Below are 22,291 nucleotides of genomic sequence, written 5' to 3' on the forward strand. Positions count from 1 at the left end.
GATATTATGTCTGTCTTGCAAGTTAAATCTCTTAGAGATTCTTTGCAGAAGTTCAGATACAAGTCATTTAATGATAGTTGCTAACTGTTTTTTATAAATTCAAAGTAGATGCAAATGAAAACAACATCAAAGACAATTTTAAATGATTAATATGGATTTTTTTTCCAAGGGTTAGTACCATAAAGATCAGTCTCCCACTGTGGGCAATCACACTGGGTTATGTTCAGACACCATGAGTTACCACCCTAATTAGAAGATGCCTTACTGATAAAATTACTTCAGCAACTTATTTTCATGTTTAAGTAGTTTTACTTCCTTTTAAAATAATGCTAAAACATGCAGCAATTCCATCAGTCCTGCAAAGTATGAAACCTTATGGGAACTAGATGCATTTCTAAATTGTTAGCAAGCCATGCTAGCTGCCACTGCCTTGCTTCAGGAGTTTTGCAGATATAAAACCACTCTCAGATCATTCTGTTTGCTGACACCATCAAGGTAAGTGTCATGCAGAAGCCTAAAATCAGACCTGGATGCACAATATGACAGGGTTGTCTGCAGCTCTTAACACATCTGATAAACATATACTCCATGATAGCCCCTGAAAACTCCATCTTACGTAATACGGGTCTTTTATGATGGCAATTAGTTCCCAAGAATGCTTACTCTTACTTTTAAACCTTAGTTTCAGCTGCAGAAAGCCCTGGTATCTAAACTACAGTCTTCTCTAGCACATGCTACTTCATTTCATCTAAAGCAAGTATCTATCCTATAAAAGGCGATGCAAAAAGGAAGAGGAATAAATGATGCAGCAGCACTAAGTCATGGAGGAGTGATGATGCATATATATATTTATATATACCTCTGTTGTTCTATTCACCATCATCTAGGTTAACACATTTGGAAGCAAAGAGGGGGAAAAAATGACCGGTTAGTTCACCACTGGTGATATGGATGCAAAAAGCTTCATGATTGCTACGTGGCATGGCAGCTCAGATGACAGCACAATCAGCACACAAAGGAAGCTCGACTGAATGGAAGCTGAATGATCGAGTATTTTGAATGTTAATTGTTACATGTTTACCAGAGTTCTTAAAGTAGCAATTGCAAAAACAACTAATCAAATGACTTAATTGTACAACACCTATAGCACACCACTGCAGGAGTGGCTTTCATTCCCAAGAGAATAATTCTAATATTTTGCTTATTATTTTCCATTTGCAAAGTTTCTACAGGAAAAATTGACCCTGATTTAAACAAAAAAGGGAATGGAGGAGAAAGAGGCAAAGGAAGCAAATGAAACATTATTCTTAATCACACGCTATAGGAGAAAGTTATGTGTAACTCTGCAGCAAAATACTTCACACTAAGGGAGATCTCCACTGGATGCAATTACTGGATGTAATCAAACCTTGTTTCTTTTTACAACTGACCTTTGACTCCACATCAGCATTGTGGTCATTTTGCAGGAGCAGAGCCGCTGCCTTCGTATCATCCTTGCGAGCTGCGATGTGAAGGGCAGGAAGACGGACTTTTCCCTTTGTATCGTTTTCAAGCAGCAGTGAAACCACCTGGTCATGACCTTGCTGCAAAGCTACTGCCAAAGGCGTGAAACCATCCTGCAACATACAATGGGCACTCTCAACACATATTCCAAGCTTTCCAGGGGAGTAGGAAGGGGAAGGGAAGAGACCTCAGCATTAGTAACAGTACTGGCTCAAATTCAAACGTAAAGTATAACGTGGTGCATATTAGAAATACCCTGCAATGACACTGAAATTGGAGTAAAGGGTTTGTGAATTAGGTCCCAAGTGATCAACACACCTTTCTGGCACCCCAAACAAACATAAAATTATAAGACACAAGCAAAGAAAAATGACTGAGACTTGGGGAAAAAAGTGTGAAATTACTCATGAATTAACACTTACATAAATAAGTATGCATATAATAAAGTGTATAATTATATAAAAAGGTATTAAAAGCTGAAATATAAAAATTACAGTTGTTAATGATGTCTCCATAGCAAATTATCATCCATTCGCCTCACAGCTACAGGTTATAATCTATGTTTTTGAAGGAAAAAGAAAATAATTCAGCTCTATCTTCTGATATATTTTATATGTGGATTTAAAATCTCATAATATTTGAATAGGAATACCACATTCTCCCAGTATACCACTTGTTTTACTACAACTTCCATTTATGAAAATTCCTATAGATGTGATGGACAATCCTATGACAAACAGAAATTATTTCCTTTCAGACTAGGAACAGCCAAAATAGTACAGAATAAAGAACCTGGAAAATAGAAGATTTTTGTTTAACAGATGTTAGAGTGGATTCCTCAAACACATGAAAAGTACAAGCTGAGATGCTTTCATAATTTTATTTTTATGGATTTTTAGAAAACTGAAGAATGAAAGAGTTGTCATTTACATTCTGCTCCTTTCCAAACATCAAAGTGGCATCCCAATCCAGGAATGCATTCAGCTTTGCCCCAGATAATACCCATAAATCACTCAAAAAAAATCACAAATGCAAATTACTCTACTTGGGATATTTATTTATTACATTTGACTCTTTATCAATATAGCCAAAGCTTATATTACCAAACTTCACTAAGTTTAGTAGATAAACACCTTCTTTCACTTTTCAACTACTTCTGTCACGGTGAAATTGTGTAAGCGTGAAATAAAAGTGCAGCAATGACACAGAAGAACGTAGATCCCCACGCTATGTCAAAAGCACAGAGTTCAAGTGTTAACTTTTTAACTTTGGGGACTAAATGTAGTGTTTTCAATAAGGAATTTCTCTCTCTAGCTTCCCAAACAAAGAGCACCTCAATTTAAGAGGAGAAACAGGAGGAGTTCTGAAAAAGAGCATTCAAAATTGCATAGGAGAAAGAAAAAAAAAAATCACAAGCTTTTTTTTTTTCCCTCCCTCTCATGATTTTTTTTTTTTTTTTAGCTCATTTAACCACAGCGTTCCCCTTTGCCTCCAGCTTGCCATCCTCCAGTAGCGGGGCTGGGCTCTGGGCTGTGAGCAGCTCCCGGGTTGAAACAACTGCGCAGCCTCAGACTGCGGGCAGAGCACGGCACAGGGCGTGAAAACTGCTGTATAGCTCTGAAGGCCAAAAAACTCCATGAGCATCCCCACAAGAGGGCTCTGGCAATATAGCTATGCTGTACCTGCAGAAATGGAGGCTCCAGCCTGGAGAAGGCCTGAGTGCGACAGCTCACACCTTAGTGACTGACACACATTGGCTTCCTGGTCTATTTACACAGCCGATGGCAGAGGCACAGTCAGCCGCTTCACAAAGAAAAGTGGTTTAGCTACCTACAATGTCTTCTTTTCTCATCGGGCTTTCTCTCCTGCTAAACATGCTGGTAACAATAACATTAAAAAAATAATCCTAGGAACACATTTTCTCCTTTCCTTAGGGAAAAGGGAGTGGACAAATGAGAGGGAGCACTTCATTTCAAGCCCAGAAGAGCTGCCATCCTCTATACCCCCAGTTTCCTAACTCTGATGAGTCTCGCCCATCATTTCAGCGCGTGCAGAGGTCACTGTACCACGGCCAAGCAAACTGCGACCAAGAATATTAGCACCGACAAGAACGCATTTCCACTATAGGCTCTCTGAAGACGCCAACCCACAAAAAGCAATTGCAAGCATCGTGATGCCAGTACTATAATTAGCAACTGCACTTTAAAACATAAGGCAAAGCCCACTCCAGAAAAAACAAAACAAAACTAAAAAACATTTTAAAGAAAACAGTTGGTTCTACTTTTTTGTTTAGATTAAAATGCCTTTGTTAAAGAGTTTTACTTTAATGACTATTTAGTTAAGTGACAATAGTTTAAGCACTTACAAAGATAAAGATTAATCAGATTTATACAAAAACTTAGACCACGAGAAAATAAAAAAGCACCCATAAGCGACTATCTCAAACAAGTAAGGCAACAAAGGCCACATTGCTTTGTAGTCTGGTATCTTCAAAGGAATTCTCCATGGATAAAATTAGATTGCACCTTATCGTCAAGCTGAGTTGGAGAAAAGCTCAACCTAAACTGACATACAATGCTCAAGGGAAAAACAATACCAAAGAAAAAGAACCAAGTACCCATGCACAATTTTAAAAATTTCTATTTTCAGAAAATAATACAGTGGCAAGAATATTTTCAAAAGTCTGAATCTATTTTACATTTCTGGGGGTCCCGTGACTACTTTGTTTCCAAGTTTTTACAAAGAAATAGAAATTAGTATTATGAAAATGACAATTTTCAGTTAATTTTCCAGATTTAACATATTTCATTTTGGTATTCCTTGGCTTTCCTATCTTTGAGCATTTCCAGAAAGCAGTTTCTAATGTACACCTCTGGTTATAACTAATTTTTAGTGATTTTGGAAACATAATTTTGATCCATTAATGATTCATTTTTTACAGTGCTGACTTCGGAAGAGAAGAAAAAGATTCCATATATACATCATTATACAGTGATACTATAATGTATAGTAGTGCAATAAACTAATTTTGCATTTCATATTTTGCAAAAAGTAGGACTTTTTCAAATAAGCATTATTTCTTTCATGGAATCAGTTCTGATAGAGCAATCAGAATTTAATAAATATTAGCGCACATACTGAAATACCTTTTTTTTGGTAGTAAAATCTTGGAATTAAGAAAACTAAAAATGCATCAGATTAAAAACATATCTCAATGCAGTGCATTTAAGACTATTAATATGTCTGCTATTCTTTTTCCTTCCAGGTTGCCTTATTTGAGTTAGTATTACTTTTTAAAGCAAGAAATAAAATGAGTTGTTCTAGAAAGATCACAGAACACCTTCAAGAATGGACCTTGCATCTTTCTGTCACCTTGAAATTATCACTGCAAAACCAGATGGGATAACTGGGTACTACAGAGAGGGTATCAACATGACTAAATGCAGTTCAGAAAATGCTCCAAGCACTAAGTAGCCCTGGGTTCTCCTGGATATCCCAGGGCTGCCCCCAAAGTGTAGGTAAACGTTGTTCTCGCTTCATGGTTGCCCTCTGCAATACTCAGTATTTTTAACGAAAGCACAGAGAACTTTTGTATTATGGACACAGCTTCCCCGTTTGAGCACTTAACCTGAAAGATTACCCGTTACGACTAAGAACACGTCTATTTTTAGGACTGTTTCTAGTTAAAGTAATTTTTTATTTTAGAAATGGCAAGAGATAGTTTAAATTGCTGAAAAGCCAACAACTCAGTATTCATTAGCATACTTTGCAGAGAGAACTCCTTATTGGTCTTTAATTTTGTATTTAAAATACTAGTTTCATATAAGCTGGCAACAATCAATGCTGAAGCACATTTTACTCTGTTCATAAAATGTGAAATCAAACTTTTACCTCTGTGGCAAGGCTTTGACTGGCACCATTGTCAAGAAGAAACTTAACAACCTCCAGGTGGTTTTCTTGGGCTGCCATATACAGTGGAGTGAAACCATTCTGAAATAGGAAACCAAGAGTGTAAATACTCCACAAACATTTCATACATACCGTATATCTGTCAAACTCAGTAGATTTGGAGGAAACAAAATAAACTGTGTGCTCACATGCCAGTTAATGGCATGATCTCCCCTGATTTAAACGAAGATAGGAGAAGAGTAGTAACATTAAAAGGACACAGTGGAATCTTTCAGCTGTCCAGATACAATTCCCACAGCTAAGCGAGAATACTTCCCTTTACATCTGTTGTTTAGTCAAACTAAAAACCAATCTGGACAGACCATTTGGTAGAGATGAGCTATGATTCCCAATAAATGTAGCCACAGCAACAGAAACACAAAATGGGACAGGTAAACACAACACAAGTCTGTAGCAAAAGCAAGGGCAATGGCTCTTCAGAATACGTTCCAATTTTTTCTCTTCTCTCCATTAGCTTTGACTTCTCTTTCACTTGTGCCAGCTACTTATGCCTTTGTCTCCTCAAAGAGCTGCCTTTTGAGCCGAGCCTGCTTGTGGTCACTGAGCCACTTCATATTTCAGGCACCAGGAGATCTCAGGATCATTGGTTCTCAGTAGTTTGAGACAGAGGTTTATCAGTGTTTCCGATCACATTAGAGCATTTCTCAAATTATGCTTAAGTGAGCGATTTCAATCATTACAATACACATATTAGAGACTGCAGAGCTTAACTCATTCTTTGGCTAGTGCTTTCCTCTTACAGCCAATGCTTTTGTGTTTGCCTTAACTGTATACAGGTCACAGCATTTCAGGAATTGAATTTTTGGGTGCTAACATTAAGACAATGTATTTTTCCTTATTGTTCTATGCATTTCTGAAATTCATAGTTTTGATGTCACTCACAAAACCAAAACAGCAAAATAAAGTCATGAAGCCTGTCCTGGGTTCAAGATACCTCTAAAGGAATTTACAGAAGTTGCTGATGTGCACCTCAAATTGCTTGGCTTTCATACAGCACTGCACATCCCTCAGTCTGACAGAATTGCAAACTACAAAATGTGGTAAACACATTTTATAACTTAAAACACCTATATACTATTGACTGAGCAGTTTGATACTGCTGAAGCAACCAAAGCAGCATCAGCAGTAAGAACAATCCCTTTCTCCTCTGATCTAGCACGATAACATGTTTTTACCCTTCATATTCCAGCATTACTCCATCAGACACATCACTGCTAGATTTTGCCTGATTCCTTTCCTTATGGGTGATGGCATGGGTGATGACACCATTAAACATTTTGGCCAGGAGGGTCACTGAGGTTTCAGTGGGTTCTGTCTTCTCATTATCTTCCAGATCTCACGCCACTAGGATTTCTGTGAACCTCAGACTTCTCTTAAGTTAACTTCACACAGGATCAGCTGAATGGGGGTAGCAACTTTGCTTTTCAACTGCTCCCTGCTAAGATTCCCCTGGACCTCTCACTCCACCACACACCACTTCTGGTTGTTACTCCAGAGGGTGGGGAGGACGAGGAGAAAAGGAAATACAAAATAAAATAGGAGGCAAAGGCTAGTTAAAAATAACAGGTAAAACAGAAGAGAGATTTCATCTGGCTTAAATAACAGAAAGGTTAAGGAAGTGCTTCCATATGACTGGGTTTGGCTGAGAGTATCAGTACTCTCACGTCTGCAACGTGGCCAGGGCAGACATTTCAGCAGGGTGGGAGGCACAGGGGGAGCAGCTCAGGAATTTGGCTACAACAGTTACAGAGGACACAGACCTAGATCTTGCAGGAAACCAATGGAGGCAAACAGAGATGAGCTGAGAAGAGTTTGGCCATATATTTGCATCAAAGAAAAAAAACCCCAACATTCTGGGCTCTGGAGAGCTGAAGTGAAACCGTAGCTTAAAACCTATAGCAGTGAATTTTGGCTGAATTATAGTAGCCACAGCGAAAACAGCTGAGAGACATCTGACTGTCACAGCAACGGGGCAGAGTTGCAGGGCACACGTCCAACACAGAGCACACAGGAGAGCGTAGGTGACCTGAGGCCGAGCACACAGGCTTCGCTGCCAGCAGAGACAAATAGGAGGTCAGAAGAAAGGACAGTTGGACAGGAAATGGCGTGAACTGGATGTTTGATCCAAGAGGAACTTTACCATCAACAAGACACTGAGCAGCTGGGAAGCCACATGTTTACAAGGCTTGCACAGGCTGCAAGGTCTGTTGCTGTTCCAGTATTTTGATAATTTGGTCTCTATTCAGGAAAGCATCGCTACAAGCATAAAGCAGGCGCTGAAGTCCTACCGGAGCCAAAGCCTAAAGTTAGCAATGTGTTAATGCACTCTCCAGAACCAAGGCCTAATGGTTTAGTTACTGTGCAGTTAGAATTCTGCTTAGTGAAAAACAAAGAAGCCAGAAAGTGCTTGCTAAGGTACCTAATATGTCACGTTACAAGTTATTATTATAGTGAACAGCAGAGTCTGGCATTTTTCCCTATCAATTCATGGCATACTCAAAATCTATTTACTAACTCAGCTGGAAACAAAGATTAATTTTTTAAGTTTCAAACATTTGCATTTAGAAAGGAAGCAGGAAACACTTCCTAATTATTAGTTTCAGAAAATAATTAATAGGCAAAAATTCTCATAACCAATTATTATTAGCATTTGGAGGCAGAGCAGAACCTTTTCTCCTATGTTAAGTTATTGTAGAGTATTCAACGTCTTTCCCCCCCATACTTTGCTTTTTCTTCTCTCTTTAAAAAAGGGGCTGAAATTGCCAGAGAGCCACAAGCCTAAGGAAAGCATTTTGTCTTCAATAGTAATAAATAGCCCTTAGAGGTAAAAATTCAGACTCAGTAAAAATTAACTTTTTGTTTGTTTGTTTTTTAAAGGACAGAAAGCTTTGGTTAAAGAAGGTCTTAAATCATTAACACTGGCACTATCAGCAGGGTAGAGTTGTTCTTCAAGGGAAGAGAGGATAAAGGCAAACTCACAGAAAACAGGGTCAGCATCAAAAAGAAAACCAAACCAGAACAAATCTTTGGGTGGTCTCTCTGTGGGTATGCCAAATTCAGCAGAACTTTATTCTAGCCTTAGGAAAGCTCAAGTGATGTTCAGTACTGCGGACAAAGCTGCTCCAGGGGCAGGTAACAGGGAACTCCAGGGACCTCCCCAGAAGACTTATCCCAACTGGAGTATCTCACTGCTAGGTATTGGTGTGGAATGGCCAGTACACGTGTGTCTCAAGCAAAGACATCAAATGCATCCATAATGGGGGGAAAAACGATAAAAATCGTTAATTTTCATATGTTAGCAAAATAAGGGTAACATGTGGCAAAACCTTAGGGTGTATGGGAATGCAGTTATATAAGATGTTTACAATCTCAGATTATTTTTGGTTTTAGGGCTGAATATACAAGTTCTCAAACACAAGCAGAAGAGATCCTTTCAAAGTCATCTTAATTTATTTAACAGGAAAACCACTGGAAGTATTTCTGCTTTGTTTTACTTCTTAACAGTCGTGGAAGATTGTACTTAAAACTAGCTTTTGTTGTTGTTGTACTCTTTAAATTCAAATTAGATGATGCCTGAAACCAAATATTGCTGTATCTAGCTAGTACGAAATAGTAAGAAAGGAGAACTGACTAGCCTGTTTAATTTGTCTAGGTGAAGGAAACATGAAATACAGATCAGAAGTAACTTACATTCTTGAAATAAATTCTATTAAACATTTTGTTTGTATTATTTGAGGGATCATTGAAAAAATGTTTATTTAATAGGTACATTTTTAAATTTCCCTTTTTAGGCAATACTGGGCCAGATGAGAAGACCATCCCTTAATCCGATCCCTTTTCTCTGACACTGCCTGCCAGCCAGCCCCTAAGCAGGGAGAACGGGAATGGAGCAGGCATGGGGGGACACCTCCTAAGGCACAGCCAGCCAGCTTTCAACAGTCTGTGGTTTATGCATTTTTTGAGCCACAGTTTTTCTCTGTTTCATTTTGCTGCTTTGCTTCTACCACCAGCAGAGTTTTCCTTTATTTCAAATTTCCTATAATTTACCTAAATATTCATTCAAAGGACTTGACCAAACTTAAAAGCTCTGCATATGCTTGCAGTACCTCCTTGTTAGGAGGAAAGGGGATGAGCTCAATTAAGCCTGAGGCACTGCATTACGTGAAACAGGATCCCTTTCATTTGAACAAGTTCTCTCCCACTCTCCTGTTCTATCAGTATCTCTTCTGACTCTGTAACAATTAGCAGCTCATAGGACACTGGAGGGCAGATGTAAGGCTGAAGGGTAAATGCTTTGCTGTGCTGCCTGTTACACAACCACTTCCAGTATCCTGCAAACACCTCTGGATGTCCCTCCACTTTCTTCTTCTCCGGGGGTGTGCATCTGTGTGGCTTCTGGACAACTTAAATCAGAGATGTTATTTCTATGCTTTCTCTGTTCATGAATGAGGTGGGCAACTCAAGAGTTAATCCCAACTGAAGGTTGACATCCCATGTGGGAAAAGGCCCGAGCACAACCTGGGATTTCACTGCACTGTCATGCCTAGGGGGAAGACGACTTGATAAGACCATGATACACTGACCACCTGGCAAGGAGTAGAGCATAAGGGAGAGAGCTGGAAGCTTTTAAAGTTTTAATTGTATGTTGAGTTACCAGGTGGGAATGAACTCAGCACTACACTAACTGAAATGCCTGCTTTATTAATAAAGTGGCAGCTGTGTGTTTAAACTTTGTCCTTGCACCTGTTGTCAGTCACCTATGTGGGTGGAACAGACAAAAAAAGAATGTTTTTTCATGTTAGCAGGATTACATTCATCTTACTGACTCTATCAAACCCTATTTTCAAGGGCCAGCATTAATGCAATGAGATCTAACAAATATACTTACTAATATTACAGTTTATAAGGGGAGAAGGATTTTAATGTCAGCAAAGTTTTTGATAGTACCGAATAGACAAACATTACTTTACCTGAGACTGTGCATTGACATTGGCCCGATTTGTAACCAACACTTTGACTACTTCTGCTTGTCCAGCGAGGGATGCTATGTGCAATGCTGTGTTTCCTTTCTGAAATTAGAGGCAGTAGTATTTGAAAAGAGTACAAAACTTGAGCTTGAATACATGACACTGTATGTTCCACTTTAAAATATACCATTTCTTGCAATAAAATACTCTTTCTGGGTACTTCTAACGGGTAAGTTATTCTAAAAGATATGGACAGGAGCCAAGACACGAATCTACAGTTTGTTCAGTAAATCTCATCCCTAGTAACCTGTGACATTTACTATAATCTAAAAGATTTCTATTAAACAATTATTGAGACCACTTCACCAGTGGAAAATAGGCAATTACTGCTGCAGTAATGTCAGTAATCAATTGGCTGACACTTTGTGCCCATGCCATCGGTGTGAACAAGGGGACAATTAGATAGGCCTGACTAACCTTTGTGGCCGCATCCACGCTGGCACCTCGCTGTATCAGTTCAGAGACAACTTCTACGTGCCCTTCTTTGGAAGCGAGATGGAGAGCATTCAACCCATTCTGATTAAAAGAAAAAAAAAAAAAAGAAAAGCAATGGAAAAGATTGGCAAAGTCTTTCTAGTGTAGCAAAAAACATATCAGGAGACAAATTATTATATCCCAGTGAGAGGACTGTTTCCAAAAAACTATTCTTAGGTAAAGTTTACAAGAACTAGATTACAAGGAAAGAGTATGAATTAAGTCAAGATATACTAGCTCTGGGGTCTCAAGCTCTGAGTGCTGTCCCATGACCTGATGTAATACAAATGGAATGAAAGTAAATGTGAAACAACACAACATTCTCCAAGTGGAAGTGAAATGATGTCTTGGTAAGGGGTAAAAATAAAAGTTTTAATTGGATAAAATACGTAAACACGGTTCATCAAAAACCACATAAGTTACCACTGACATGAAGTGCAAATATAAAGACAGATTTGAGAAACAGTGAGAAAGGTATTTATCCAGCAAATTTGATCAAAATATTCTTCAACCTGATTTGAAATGTTGATGTCCACTCCACTTTTTAAGTAGTCAAGAGCCTTTTCCAAGTTGCCAGCTCGAGCAGCTCTCAGGTAACTTGCATTTGTGTCAGACTACAAGAAAAAAAAAGGGAAAGTCTCATTAGAAATTACAGCACAGTATAAAAATATATTCCCTTGGCAAAGGAGTTACTAATGATACAACGTATTGTACGTACATTTAACTAGACATGAAAGGATCCCAAACTGCCTTATCAAATATGGGTCAAATCCTGCCCTCCTTGCTTATGCAAACTCCCTCTGCTTTAAATAGGCTGTCCGCCTGACTAGGCAGTACAAGATTTGACTTCATACATAAACGTGAATTATGCAGCATCATCTAACACGCAAGGCTAGTAGCCAGGGACACATCTGGTACCCAGCATGGAAGACAAACATGGTGAGGCTCAGGGTAGGACTCCATGGAAACCACTCTGCTCTTTCCAAAAGTGTCACACCACCTTTAATGTCCAAGCTGAACATACCAGACCAGTACTGCGAGATCTCACATGACAGATTTAAAAAAAAACCAAAAATACTCAACATTGAAGGACTGGACTACCTGAATGTAAAAACATGGTTCTACAAATTAAGGCATTTAAAAATCTAATGTCTGATTACATTTTATTTTCTCCATCCTCCCTCTTATATGCACACTTTATTTACAATATCTGTTCACATTCAGTGAAGAAGCCAGAAATCCCTAGGTATGGTGCTATTATCTAAACTGCCTTTTTTTTTTTTTTTTTTTTTTGCTTTTTCTTTTTTCAGATCTTGCTTTAAAGATAGCTGGGCAAATTTGCTTTATGATGACTTCAGCTTGAATATAAGGATGGCAGAAAGGATGGTTAAGTCATGAAAGAGATCACTGAAAGTAATTCCCATCCCCAGAGGGTTTTAACAACAAGTTATGCAAATATCTACCAAGGACGGTTTAGATAATGCTGATCCTGCCTTGGAGCAAGTGGAATGAACTGTGTTAGCTTTCAAGAGGGGCAAATCGTATAATCTTTGATTTTATCTGTGCCACAGCTTCCCCTGGCATCTTGGGCAGTCAACACATCTTTTGTACCCTCTTCTCCATTATTATAACAGGAATTGTCTTTTTTTTTCCCCTCAGTACCATTTCATCACAGGCTTACATCGCTACAACTTTAAGTGCTTTATGATCCTTAAGGTTCTAAAAGAGTACAACAATTACCTTTAGAGAAAAAATTACAGGCAGTAATTGCTGAGAGAAACATAAAACAACCTAGCACCAAAGCTCAGTTACTTATCCAGTACTCAAATTTTTTTTTTTTCATTCCCCAGTTTCTGGATTTGCTATAGACTTTTCTCCTTTCCTATCAATGCAGCCACTGCAAACTGGATGTTCTGTGTAAACATTGCTTCAAGCCCATCTGAAGTCATGTTTGCATGCAGGATGAAGCAATCTTGGGCATAACAACAGCAAAATGAAAAGTGGGTAAGAAGTCTGCTTTCTTTGCACCAGACTTGTACGACAAGACTATTATCCTAGCACTTTCAATACAGCAAGCTCTCTCCTCCAAGGAGAGGACCATTACTTATGGACTCTTCATTTTCTCCTGAGTTTTGCGCACATGGCATTCCACTTTGTGATGGTAAGTTACCAGCTTACAACCTTCCCTGCTCTTAATCGTTCTTTTCCAAGCACGCCATGCTGATCATTACAGATCAACCTCTGTGATGTGCTTCCAACCAAATGGCCCCTAAATACCAGTGTTTAATTAGGCTCCATCAAAAACAAGGTGCTGCCACAAACTACACGGTCAGAACTGTAAAGACTATGGGGAAGAGGGGCTGCCTTGAGAGGTGCGGTAAAACACTTTCATTTGGAAGATCATCTGAACTGTGCAATGCAGATTATTCCAGGAGACAGGTCATTTTCTCAGTGCTTAGCAACAGCAGCCACTGGGGTAAAAAACAGGTCAGCATTTTATCAGCATTACCAAAGGTATGAGGGAGGACTTAATAGACCGGGAGCCCTTTTTGTCCCAGTCTAATGGCGTGGCGTGGCTGTTTGGCACAGTCAGCAGGAGGATGATAATTTACATCAGCTGTTTACAGCTGCTTCTGGGTGGGGAAGGGATGCACCAGAGAAGCTTGCTATGGAAAATTAGTTCCCACCAGTCACATTAATGCATGCCAGACAAGAAACACTGCTCACACAGAGAAATATTTAAACCTTTCTGTTTGCTCAAACAGAATGGGGGAGGAGGAGTGATAAATAGATGATATTCACATGAATAGCTAACTGCTGTTTCACTGTAGAGGGAGAGCAATACCTATGTCTTTTAAGGACTTCTCTTGGGAGCACTTGCTTGCTAATGGGAGGAAGGACAAAGGTTAAGTCACACTTCCAGCCTGGGGATGTATAAAAATATTTCACATCAAGCTAGCTCAGGTGCTGCTAAGTGATGCACAAACCTATTCCTGAAATCCCTCAAGCAAACAGCGTGCCCTCCTTTGCCAGTCACCACTCAAACCTCACTCCTTTGCTCAAACTGTCCAGAAGCGTCACTGACACCAGCAGCCTGTTTGCCACCCGAGTGGCTGGGCTAGTGGGGTGCTGGGACTCCCGCTGCTCAGACAGGGACAGGCTTCCGGCACCACACAGAAAAAAGCAGCGCCAAGGTGCGCAGGGACTACAATGACAACGAAGAAGCACCAGGAGAAGCTGCCATTTAACAGCACGCCGAGGGTAACACAAACTCTCCCACACTTCAGCTGATCCGAGCTGGCACTTCCAGTGTCCACCTTACTGGTTTCCAGTTACTTCAATGTGATGTGAGCTAGCGTGTGAAACTGCATAAGCTGCCTCAGCGGCCAGGGTGCAACACATCCCCGTGCACCAAGAAAGAGGAAAACCTTTTTTTCTGACCTTGGCTAAAGCTACCAAGCCCTCAGGCTGGGTTAACTCACCTCAGTTGGTTAACTCACCCTTTCTGGGCCACCATGCACAGAAATTTTAAGATTTGCACAAACAGATAACAGACTGAGGTTATACAATTGTGCAAAATGTTCCACGGGGCCTCTGGGATTCTCTCCACCCATAACAGTCTCTGCCATAAGCAGAAACAAGCAATAACATTAGAGAGAAAGGAGAGCCAACATCTTTGGAAATCAAAAGCAATTCCAGCCTCTCTAAAAGTAGCAATGCCAGCTGCCACTTTCCCTAGAACTAAAGCATTACTTCAGACCTGCTCAGGTAGAGAATGGTCTTACCCAATTTTTCTACCTTGCAAAATGCCTTGAATACCCTTGTTTTTATGACATTGTACTTCCAAAACCCAGAAACACCAATGAATGTTATCCAACTTTTAGAAAAGCTAAGTGTAGGGGTCAGTAAACATTGATCAAAACCATCAAACCAAAGCTTTCATATTTCTGATTCTAAAATTCTCTCAACTTTACATTTCTATTTTAAGCCTAAATTCATTTTTTCAAAATACCACAATAGAGTAGAAAAATATCATTTCCAATTAGCACTATTTTGTTTAAAACAAAGGCTCTTTGAGTCCCTGATAGAGCCTGTAATTGCTTCCATATTGCACACACAAGAGCAACATCAGAGCCCAAGCTCAAATCGCTGAAGGATTTAAAAGATCAAACAAGTGTAACAATAATGTTAATAATTATTTATCTGGATTGCCATCGTGCCTGGGAGCCCATGTCACAGACTGATCAAGGACCTGTTATATCAAATGCATTAAAAAACACAGTAGGGGAAAAAAGGATTTTAGGTTTCCAACCATCACTCAGGACACTGGCACAGGTAAGTGCTCCCTCCATGGGTAACTATTCTTGATATACCCACTTCCACCCTCCATGCTAGCTGGTGTGCAAAAGACAGATTCCACACACACAACATGTCTACAGGACATTCCCTTAACAGACCTAATAAAAATTTTCTCCAATCCTAGTTACTTAAACCTCAATATTCCTGATAGAGGCATTGTGTATGCTGGCAATCTATTTAGATCCCTTTTTAAAAAAAAAAAAAAAATCAGTCCCAACATGAAACGAAGACGAAAATTGCCTTTTGATTCTCCACTGTCTTGACAAATATCAAGAGAACAACAGGCATGGGACATACATCAAAGCACTCTGAATCTTAGATGTTCTTGCACTCAGCCACAAAGATTGCAGCCCTTCCTGTGCGGTTGCACAGGATTCCTGTTGTCAGGCTGTGTCCCCAAAGCCTTTCCCTACTCCCTGGCGATGCTAACTTTTCAACCTCTATACCCAGACTCAAATTAAAAATCAAGATTCTTACAAGTGTTTTAATTCTTGGAGAGACAGAACGCAGATCCTGTGCACAGCATTTTGTTCTGGAATGGCTATTCAGACAATATTTCATAAACAGGGGGTTTAAGAGAGTACCAGTACTGACGTGTGCATAATACCAAGCTTTTTCTTCACAGACGGCTTGACTTCTCCCCCCTCCCCCCGTACTTTCTTGGAAGAAAAAGGGACTATTTCTAGTTTTAAGAAATGCATAAATGCAGATGATTGGCTAATGAATGCAGTTTTTATGCAATGTGTATTTCTTTTAAATTTGTGTATTCCCCTTTAACGTACTACGCTATAAAAATTCAATTCTCTAATGTAAAGCAGGCTGATGAGCTTGCAAACTGCGGGCTGCTTGCAGCCCACAACAGATTTTCCAGTCTGGAGCTCACTTCTACAGCCTTCATCCCAGAGACATCTCTGGGAAGGGCTGAGGCTGTTGAAGCCATGCTGGCAGCAGTACTCCGTTTCCCAACCTTTCCTTGCCCTAAGGTCCTCTAGTCCTGCCACATGATGGATGGCAGAGCCTGTGATGTGCAGAGCTAAAACCTGAGAATCCTTTCCCCATTTTAAGGAAAAGCAACATGAGTTAAAAACATTTCTATTACAGGAAAGACTAACTCCTAAGTCACTTGGATATTATATCTTAAGCCTCCATTTTAAAACAGAAAACGCTGATGCTGACTCATGCTAGCAAATAAATATTCGCTGTCTTTTTCTCCAAGTGCTCCCAGTGAAGTAAGACACTATTTAGCATGAGTAAAGACAAAAACTATTAGAAAATTTGCACTGACTGTCAACCCAGGTTCTGGCTTGGCTTTTCCAAGGGACTAGAAAGGGTCCTCTCAGAAAACAGAGAATATGTATTATTTAGTGAACCCTCAAAAGTGCAAAGCCATTATTTTCAATGAGCACAGCCCCCCCCCCCCCCCCCCCCCATACTGATAGTATTTTTATTATGCTCATCTCTCTTTCCTTTGTGTTCTGCTTACAGTGGCTTCTTTTTCAGATTAAAAATCCAGTCTTTTTTTCATGTTGGGAGCACGGTTTTGTTTTTCACTCCATCTTTAACAGTAGCTGTTGTGAAGGGAAACCCCCAGCAGGTTCCCATTGTGCTGCAGCAGGATGCATTCTGGCTTGAGTCCCAACAAAAAGATGCTAACCATGCCTAACATTTGTTGTGGGGGGGAGGCAATGACCTCATTTTGAGGTATGAACTTATGTTACTTCCATTTGGAAATGTGCTCAACAAAACTAGTCTTGCAGCAGCATGAGATGATCTGAGGAAACAGATGATAACATTTTTGCTTATTGCGATAAGGGCAGGCTTACTGCAACTGATGGTGGTTTTTTTACAGTAAGGCTAACTCTGATGGGCACTAAGCACTACACTGGAAATTGGAGGTCCTTGGCATTTCACAGATTTTGCTCCTAGGTTAATTTAGAATTTTCCTCCAAGCAAATATGTTACACTCACGTGGTAAGGGATAAAATTTTATTTCAAATAAACCATACTGGCCAGTTAACAGCAATATCTGAATCATGAAATAAACCAGCCATATCATTTGTTTGGGGAAACACTTCATCCATCATCCAAGCGGCTGTATCCTTTGTATCTACCTACTACCTCATAACTGAATCTGTATTAAAAAAATAAATAAATCATTTGTATCTTCTTTATTAGAAAAGGTGCTGGTAGCACCGGATGAGATGATGATTACCTTTGTGCAAACAAGTACGGCTGTACTCATGCTTTACACACCATACTACCATACAAGTTTTCTTCTGATAAGAATGTGACAGCCTGGGGCCAACTGCTATCTGCAGTTCTGCTGTTAATTATCCTTCAGAGAGATGCTTTTGGGATCACAGCCCTAAACACAACCACAGGGCAACAGGAAAATCTCCATTCCTACTGCCTGACTATTTAAAGAAAAAAAATCTTTTGGCTAGGGAAGGCCAGCTAATTTGAATATGATTGCAGAATGAGAAATTATTTAATTATTGGCTGAAAACCAACCAAATCCCTCTAATTGTTTGCCCTATCATGCAACTTAATTATCAACTTTCTTTGATTATATTATTGTATTGTGCATGACAAAGTAGCCAAAAATATTATACTATTTGGAATGTCCCTATAACTGGCCCTATTCCAACTATAACTACAATACATTTTCCACAAGTTAAAAACTAGACTGGTTTCAGGCTGCATGAAACCCCTCTTCTTGGTCACACCAGTGAAGACTAAACTTCCTCATATTTCTGCAAAAATTACATGTGAATCTATAATCAACTGTATTTGCAACAACTGAGAATCTATCCCTGTACAGTAGTCAATCTTAACATGCTTGTAGAGAAAATAAAATATTTCCTGAAAATCACACATTTAAGCAGTTCAAAACAGAATGGAAAACACATTTTAGATTCAGCTCCTCCTTTCTAGAAATCCTTGACCAAACCAGGAAAACATCCAAGCAATCAAATAAGCCTCTTTCCTTCCTAGACCACAAGACAAGGTAAGTCTCTGACACGCAGGTTTAGTATATACCCATTTTTAAGATCCACTCTCTTGTACCACTCTACCTGTTAGAGTCTGTCTTGGCAAAATGCTGAATCTGTGCTCACTGCTACCACTGAAAATGAACCACCTGTATTGGAGTGGAAGATGGCTGAAAAGGACCCAGAGCCTGAGATTTTAAGGCTGCTACATACAAGAACATGTCACAGCTTTCAGTACAAGAGGTGTTTATCCCTGGCTTTAACAGCATTGAGAGGTCTAGAGCAAGTTGTTTGCTGGCAATGACAAACATCTCCTGTGAAGCTATGATGCAGCTTTCTTACTGTACAAGTTGCTTAGACTTTACATGTGCAGTCTTCTCCAGCAGACTATAAATCTAGTCAATCCTGAAACTTATAATGCAACTAATCCAGCACTGGGTGGATTGTGACTGCTTCCTAAGAAAGTTCAAGCACAAGATAGAAATTAGAAGTGGCTGTTATTCTTTTGATTTTCTACAAAGAGCAAAGGGGGTTGTGATTTCCAAGGCAGAAAAACACATACAGAGCTAGATGGGAAACCCTTGCCTATCATCCGCATGTAACGTTATATATGTTGAACATAACATCCACGTTGAAAATGTCCCTAAAACTGTCATCTCTCTATTATTTACTTGTTACCACAGATACTCAACAAATACAGAATAATTTAACTGCAATTCTAACAAAAGTAACATCTGACAACCCAACAGAAGACACCTGAACTGAGATCAAACTTCTCCTACAGGGACAATGTTCAGACAGGAGGTGAGGGTCTACGCAACTTCCAATACTCTTTGCTGGTTTGCACAGATAAGGTTTTGAAACACAAGTTTAAACGTGCCAGCTTCACCTAAAGAATTTATGAAAACAATTACTAATATGAATGTGTTAAATTAGTAACACCAAAAGCAAGATCCTAATTTTCCAGGACTACAAAATTGATGTACATCTGCACGACACACACAATGTTTTCAAGGATGCATGAACAACAAATCATAAGAATTATTTTCTTTTAATGGGAAAATAAGATTCCTTTAACACTGACTTCTCAGCTATCAGACTGCCCTGTATGAAAAGACAAACTTGAATGACAACGTAAATTGGGACACACTGTTCAAGATCCTAAAACCAGTAAAATCACTGTACTCCATTAGAAGTGCAAAGAGAACCAGGTCCTTTGTCACCAACTCACATGTATAATCAATGAAAAGGATCCGATACAGTTGAAGGCAAAAGATTTAAGCGTCTAAAATTCAAGATTCATTCTCCAGGCTGACAGCCTCAACTTCTAGAAGTTTATTTCAAATTCAGGGAAAAAATTCCTGAGCCTGTAATGACTCATCTCTCACTCTCTAAAGTTTCCCTATCACACACTTAACAAATGAAAAATAAATCACTGGCCTTCATAGCTGCTACCACAGTCGCAAAGAGCTGGAGAAGGGTTGGATGTGCTTCGAGGGTTTCTTCTTATGTTTATGTTCACCTGAAGATAATAACTCTCTTACATGTCAAGCTAGATGAGATGCCATTGATCTCCTCCCTGCTATTTTTCTCTCAGAAACTGACTACCCAATGAGCATGGAGATAATTTGAGCACATCTCAGGCTCAAATTTAAAGCCATTTCCATGCCAAAGTCACATTCTTCAGATCACTGCATGAAATATGTCGGTCCACCTCCTGTTCTCTGTGTGCATCTGATTTTAGAATCAGGATCCAGAAAGGAAAGGAAAATAATCCAGCAATCCTCTTCAAAACATTTTTAAAGGGTATTTGTCTATAATTTCAGATGGGGGGAAAAATTATGAACCTAAATCAGATAATATTGCTGCTTTTAGGGAGAAAGACTGTATTCACTCAAAACGAGCTCACTACAAAAATATTACGTAAATATGCTTCAATCAGATGTGGTGAAGTGGAAGTTACTGGTAATAAAGTAGAGCAAACTGCATGTCAATAGAAGTGTAATGCACAAATATTCCCTAAAAATACTGTAGTAAAGAAGCTACAGAAACATCAGAAAAGTTACATTGCCTCTTCCATAGCTAGACAACTTATTAAGAGCTTTCAGTACAGTGAAGTCAGAAATTTCCTACTCTCTTTCTGCCTTTCTACTTTATACCTCTTTGAATCCATCTCTCATTCAAAACCAAAATAATTCTCCTTTGGAAGTTTGAACATCATTAAATTGAAATATTGTTTGAGGTAAACCGGCAAGCCTTTCCTGAGGTGGCAAAAATATACGCAGATACACACCAATTTACGCTGCAAGTATTGCAAATCCCACTCATAATAAAGTTTACACTTTTGTAGGCTTAAGAGGCCATTTAAATGGCTAGTTTTAAAGCTGTCTGCTAGAGTTTTGAAATTTTTGACACATTGTTCAGGATTCTTACAGGAATTACAGACATTTATCAGGTTTTAAGTGCCAAAGTATAACTTTCCTAGCAGGGATTATGACCTCTGTCAGAAGCAAAGAACCACTTCCAATTTACACACCTAAATACCTTGTTGAAGAGAGTGGCTGGCTGGAAAAGCCCATGTAGCTCACGTGGCAGATACAGAGTCTGAAGGGTCAGTAGAAATTATCTAAAGAGCTTCCAGGTACTAAGACGACTCCTGGGGCAAGGTTTGCTACACAGCCATAAACCTGGTAAGAGTCAGTTCTGCAGGGCTGGTTGGAGGCATCAGGTGAGTTTTGTCATAGCAGTTTACCAGGAGAGCTTGTAACATTTACAGAACAATCTGTCCTGACACCTCTTTGTAGAAACGCTGTGAAACATATATGCCCTGGTACAATGAGGAAGAATCAGTGGAACCAGTAAGCCAAAGAATTCAAACATCTCCTTGGAGCCAGAGACTGGCTGAGGTAGTTTTGGTTGTTAAGGAAGAGAAAAACCTAGCTAGCACTTCGCAAACTCACGAGGGCAGTTGCACACAGGACAGTTAACAGTTCTCAAAGGCAAGAGCTGAGAAACCTGCCAGGAGACAATTTTAAGCACGATCTGGAAATATGTAAGAACTATTGGTGAATAGCATCAGTGAATACTTGGCTGCATTGACTTGGTCACGTTGTTCTACAGGAGCTGAATCTCCCTGCTGACCATAACTTGCCATATCTTGTTTTCCGCTTGATTCTGCTGTCATGCGTATGACCTGGTAACTCCAGATCCAGTGTGTAATTCACTGCATTACTACAAACCACAAAGGCAAGGCAGAGCAAACCAGAGCAGGTGTTACACACACTGCTGTTTGTTACTGGAGAAACACCGAGGAAAACTTGTCTTCTTTCTCCTGGACGTGATGCCAAGTGACATGGGCAGCAGTGCTGTGTGGCCCACACAGAGCAGTGGGGCTGAACACAGAGAAGCCACAGGCCTCCACATTTCCCAGCGCTCCCTTTCTCCTCCTCCTCTGTATTCGCCGTTACAAATTTGTGAAACGGCATGGAAAGTTCCGTGCTGGCATTTGTTGGGGCTGTCTAGATGAAATGTATTCAATGGTGTACGCAGCAAATGTAAATTAGTTTACAAAGTATTTTGTTCCTCACTCTGCATATTCCAGATTTAAGGATTTGCTCAGATTCCAATGGGAAATTTGCTTTTCCCAGCCCAGGCACAAAAATCTCTGAGTAAAAACTACAAATCAAAGCCCTACAATTGTTATCAGGAGTTTTAAACTAGATTCAAGTAGTGACTTTAAATACATAATTCTGTTTTGAAACAGGAGATGGAATCTAAACCACCATGGGGCAAGGCTAGGATCAGGATTTACACGTACAAACAGGATGAAAACAACAAGTAACAGTGAAAATACTCTTAGCTGTATGGGGTCTTTGAGATGAAGGGGGGGGGGGGAGAAAACACAACATACCTCAGTTTTTTTCTTGAAGTAAGAAGAAATTACCAAATATATAACACTGCAGATTAAAT

At 39.5% G+C, this 22,291-nt stretch overlaps 1 protein-coding gene across 11 annotated transcripts in view; it reads right to left on the reverse strand.

Moving 5' to 3' along the window:
• ANK3 (ankyrin 3) overlaps positions 1–22,291 on the reverse strand; it is a 369,687-nt gene that overhangs the window by 137,751 nt on the left and 209,645 nt on the right. For all 11 annotated transcript variants that reach the window (XM_075758815.1, XM_075758817.1, XM_075758816.1 and 8 more), the window contains 5 exons: positions 11,486–11,587; positions 10,917–11,015; positions 10,443–10,541; positions 5,395–5,493; positions 1,431–1,616 (listed from right to left, as the gene is read on the reverse strand). In XM_075758815.1, coding sequence (XP_075614930.1) covers positions 1,431–1,616; positions 5,395–5,493; positions 10,443–10,541; positions 10,917–11,015; positions 11,486–11,587 — 585 coding nt within the window. The remainder of the gene's footprint in view (positions 1–1,430; positions 1,617–5,394; positions 5,494–10,442; positions 10,542–10,916; positions 11,016–11,485; positions 11,588–22,291) is intronic.

This window comes from Balearica regulorum, chromosome 7 (assembly GCF_011004875.1).
Source record: "Balearica regulorum gibbericeps isolate bBalReg1 chromosome 7, bBalReg1.pri, whole genome shotgun sequence".
NCBI lineage: Eukaryota > Metazoa > Chordata > Aves > Gruiformes > Gruidae > Balearica > Balearica regulorum.